At 52.3% G+C, this 4,333-nt stretch overlaps 1 protein-coding gene across 1 annotated transcript; it reads left to right on the top strand.

Moving 5' to 3' along the window:
* Positions 1 to 264: 264 nt before the first annotated feature.
* Positions 265 to 3,204, top strand: LOC139032390 (TAF5-like RNA polymerase II p300/CBP-associated factor-associated factor 65 kDa subunit 5L). Its single transcript, XM_070459210.1, has one exon. The coding sequence runs from the start codon at positions 420 to 422 to the stop codon at positions 2,208 to 2,210; it is 1,791 nt and encodes a 596-aa protein (XP_070315311.1). The 5' UTR covers positions 265 to 419; the 3' UTR covers positions 2,211 to 3,204.
* Positions 3,205 to 4,333: the final 1,129 nt, after the last annotated feature.

Genomic DNA, 4,333 nt, shown 5'->3' on the forward strand with positions numbered 1-4,333 from the left:
CGGGGCGGGCCGGCGGGGCGGCGTGGCTGCGGGCGGCAGCCCCGCCCGGAGGCCCGGCGCGCGGGCCCGCTCTCTCGGGCGTTTAAGCTAGAGGAGTGTCTCTGGGCCAAAGTCGGGATGAAACTTGGCACATGGTGGCGGGGAGGACGCTGACGAGCGCGGCGATGCCCACCTGCAAGGGCGCCCTCGAGGCGGCCGCACCCCTGACAGCCGGCTGCGGGCTGTGCGCCGCGGAGCCCGAGGCCGCGGAGCGTCGGGGCGAGGCGTGGGCGGGGAGCCGAAGAGAACCCTTGGAACAGCAAGACATAGAGAGGAAGAGCTCAGACCCAGCAGCCAGGTGACCCAAGCGCCCCTCCTGGCACTGTGGACCCCACGGCACCTGTCTGACTTCTGTGAGCCTCAACTTTCTCATCTGAGGAATGTTCCCTACCCTATGGGTCATGAAACGGGTCCGCACCGAGCAGATCCAGATGGCCGTGTCCTGCTACCTCAAACGCCGGCAGTACGGGGATGCGGATGGCCCACTGAAGCAAGGCCTGCGGCTGTCACAGAGCACCGAGGAGATGGCTGCCAGCCTTGCAGTCCAATCAGAATCTGGTTGTGCCAACATAGTGTCCGCAGCCCCTTGCCAGGCAGAGCCCCAGCAGTATGAAGTACAGTTTGGACGGCTGCGGAATTTTCTCACCGATTCTGACTCCCAGCACAGCCACGAAGTGATGCCTCTCCTCTACCCTCTCTTTGTCTACCTCCATCTCAACCTGGTCCAGAACAGTCCGAAGAGCACAGTGGAAAGCTTTTACAGCCGCTTCCATGGAATGTTTCTGCAGAACGCCAGCCAGAAGGATGTCATCGAGCAGCTCCAGACCACACAGACCATCCAGGACATCCTGTCTAACTTCCGGCTGCGAGCCTTCCTGGACAACAAGTACGTGGTTCGTCTGCAGGAAGACAGCTACAACTACCTTCTCCGCTACCTCCAGAGTGACAACAACACCGCGCTGTGCAGGGTCCTCGCCTGGCACATCCACCTGGACGTGCAGCCCGCCAAGAGGACGGACTACCAGCTCTACGCCAGCGGGGGCTCTTCCCGCGGCGAGGGCGGTGGCCTGGAGCCCGCCGACGTGCCGGCGCCCATCCTGCAGAATGAGGCCGCGCTGGAGCTCCTGCAGGAGAGCATCAAGCGCGTCAAGGACGGCCCCCCCTCGCTCACCACCATCTGCTTCTACGCCTTCTACAACACAGAGCAGCTGCTGAACACTGCAGAGGTCTCCCCGGACAGCAAGCTGCTCGCGGCAGGCTTCGACAACTCCTGTATAAAACTGTGGAGTCTGCGCTCCAAGAAGTTAAAGTCAGAACCCCATCAAGTAGATGTGTCCCGCATCCACTTGGCTTGTGATATCCTCGAAGAGGAGGATGACGAGGATGACAATGCAGGCACGGAGATGAAGGTCCTGCGGGGACACTGCGGGCCAGTGTACAGCACCAGGTTCCTCGCGGACAGCTCGGGGCTGCTCTCCTGCTCCGAAGACATGTCCATCAGGTACTGGGACCTGGGCAGCTTCACCAACACCGTGCGGTACCAGGGCCATGCATACCCCGTATGGGACCTGGACATCAGCCCGCATAGCCTGTACTTCGCCAGCGGGTCCCACGACCGCACGGCCCGGCTGTGGTCATTTGATCGGACGTACCCACTGCGAATCTACGCCGGGCACCTGGCAGACGTGGACTGTGTCAAGTTCCACCCCAATTCAAACTACTTAGCCACGGGCTCGACCGATAAGACGGTGCGGCTGTGGAGCACCCAGCAGGGGAACTCAGTGAGGCTCTTCACGGGCCACCGCGGCCCTGTGCTCTCCCTGGCCTTTTCCCCCAATGGTAAGTACCTGGCATCCGCGGGCGAGGACCAGCGGCTGAAGCTTTGGGACCTGGCGTCCGGGACCCTCTACAAAGAGCTGCGGGGCCACACGGACAACATCACCAGCCTGACCTTCAGCCCGGACAGCAGCCTGATCGCGTCCGCATCCATGGACAACTCTGTGCGCGTCTGGGACATTAGAAGCGCGCACTGCAGCACCCCCGCGGACGGCTCATCCAGCGAGCTCGTGGGCGTCTACACTGGCCAGATGAGCAATGTTCTGAGCGTGCAGTTTATGGCCTGCAACCTCCTGCTGGTGACCGGAATCACACAAGAAAGTCAGGAACATTGATTTGGATCTTTGATATGACAGACTGGGGCATACTAAGGGCTCCAGACGGCAAGTCTTAGGACAGACAGAATCACTGACTGACTGTGAAAGACTCCCCGTGTCCCCCCTTGCCCTTCCGGTGTCCCGAACCCACCACTCTCCACTCAGCCCCCAGGTGTGGAAGCACAGAGCCAGGAAGGGTGGTGACGGGGAGCAAACGTGAGATAGGAATCACGGAGATCCCACTGTGTCCTCGTGTGGCCCCTCCCTATCTCTGGCACCAAGGTGCCCTTGCCTCGCTGAGGCTGCACTTGACCTGAGGATGTTTGCCAGGCACCCTCCCCAGGAGCAGTGCCGCAGGGTCACCGGGTGGAAGGGACTCCCTCCAGGGAGGAATGCGGGGGTGAGAATTAGGCAAGGGGGCAGGGTCATCCTGACAAATGTTTTTCCTTTACTGTGATTACAGAGAACCAGGACTGTTTATTATTGTTATTATAATTATTACTGAGAAGAGGAGACCTAGCACTGGCAGAGGGGGCTTCTCTGCTCTCATCTTTCAGGTCTTACTCCTGGCACTGGCTGTGACACTTGGAGTTTTGAGGTTCAGGGAATTGAGAGAACTTGGTCGCGCAGTGTGTTGGGAGAAAGGGAAATCTCCTGAGTGACAGCTGGATCACTCCGGCTGACATGTTTCTGAAAGTGGGTGGGCGGATTTGACTGAGAAAGTCTTGGGCTCTTGCAGCAGTGGTGTGAAAGAAAGATTCTTTTTGTGGCTGCACTTCTATTAACAATTCTCTCCCCCAAAAGGTCGGATTGTGGTAAAGAAATGAAAATGATTAGAAGTGAAAAGTCAAAAGAAAGAATTAAAAAATGTTGAATTTCCAAATGATTCCGAGGTGTGGCTTTTCCAGCATCTTTTCCTCCTGAGATCATCCCTCCCACCTGCTTTGCGATAGCAGTTTATTGAACAGTCTGTGAAACAAATCATAAGTACGAACACATGCATCAAAAACTATGCTCTGAGGATGAAGCGACTTCTAATTTGTGGGAAAAGGATTAAATATTTCTGTTTTCTGAAAAGAGTTATTTTGTATTTTGTTTTCTATTAAAATGTGTTTAGTTTCCAAAAAAAAAAAAAAAAAGAATATCACATTGTCTGATATAGCTCTAAAAGTAAAGTCTAAGATTAGTATATTATATTGTGTTTGGCGGTAGTAGACATTAAACATTATGCTTTAAAATTATTGAGAATGGACTTCCATCTCCAGGAAAATGGAGTGGACCTGATTTTTTCCAAGTACATACAACTAAAAACTCTAGACATTAAATGTTAGACACATATAAGAAGACTTTGAAAGTTGAATAAAGGAAGGCAGACAAGCTGGAAGTTGAAGACTCAAGGAACAATAGGGTAAGGCACTCCCGAAGTTTTCTTTTTGCCTCATATACCCCAAACTGGGAGATAAAGAAGCCAACAACTTGGAAACTCCAATGGACCAGGCAGAAAACATCAACAAAGCATGTTCTCTTACAGAGGACTAGAAAAGGAACAGACTAGCAGGGTACAAAGATGTTAAGCAATAAGCAGGGTACTAAAGTCAAATACCACAGAAAAACAGTGGTCCACCCATATTCACACCAGCAAATGCGAAGCAAGAAGAGGCCCAGACTTCCATCCTCACAATGCTGAAACAAAACACTCCAACAGCCAAGATCGAGGTGGTACCAGAAGGCAGGAAAAATAGAGTTAAAAAAGAAAACAAAGTAGCCTAGTTAAACCCTGAAATATCAAAAATTATAATAAATGTAAATAATCTAAGTACACCAATTAAAAAACAAAGATCAGTAGAGAATCTTTAAAAATATTACCCAGTTAATTTTGTCTATAAGAAACTTACCAAAGTGTGATATATATACTGTTTGAATGTAAAAGGATAAAAAAAATACTATGCAAATATTAATCAAAGGAATACAGGAGTGACTGTACCTGCGTGCTAAGTTTTTTCAGTCATGTCTGACTCTTTGCAACCCTGTGGAATGCCAGGCTTCTCTGTCCACAGGATTCTCCAAGCAAGAATACTGGAGTGGGTTGCCATGCCCTCCTCCAGAGAAGGAGTGACTAGGTTAATGTAAAATAAAGCAGA

The sequence above is a fragment of the Odocoileus virginianus genome, chromosome 31, assembly GCF_023699985.2.
Source record: "Odocoileus virginianus isolate 20LAN1187 ecotype Illinois chromosome 31, Ovbor_1.2, whole genome shotgun sequence".
NCBI classification, from domain to species: Eukaryota; Metazoa; Chordata; class Mammalia; order Artiodactyla; family Cervidae; genus Odocoileus; species Odocoileus virginianus.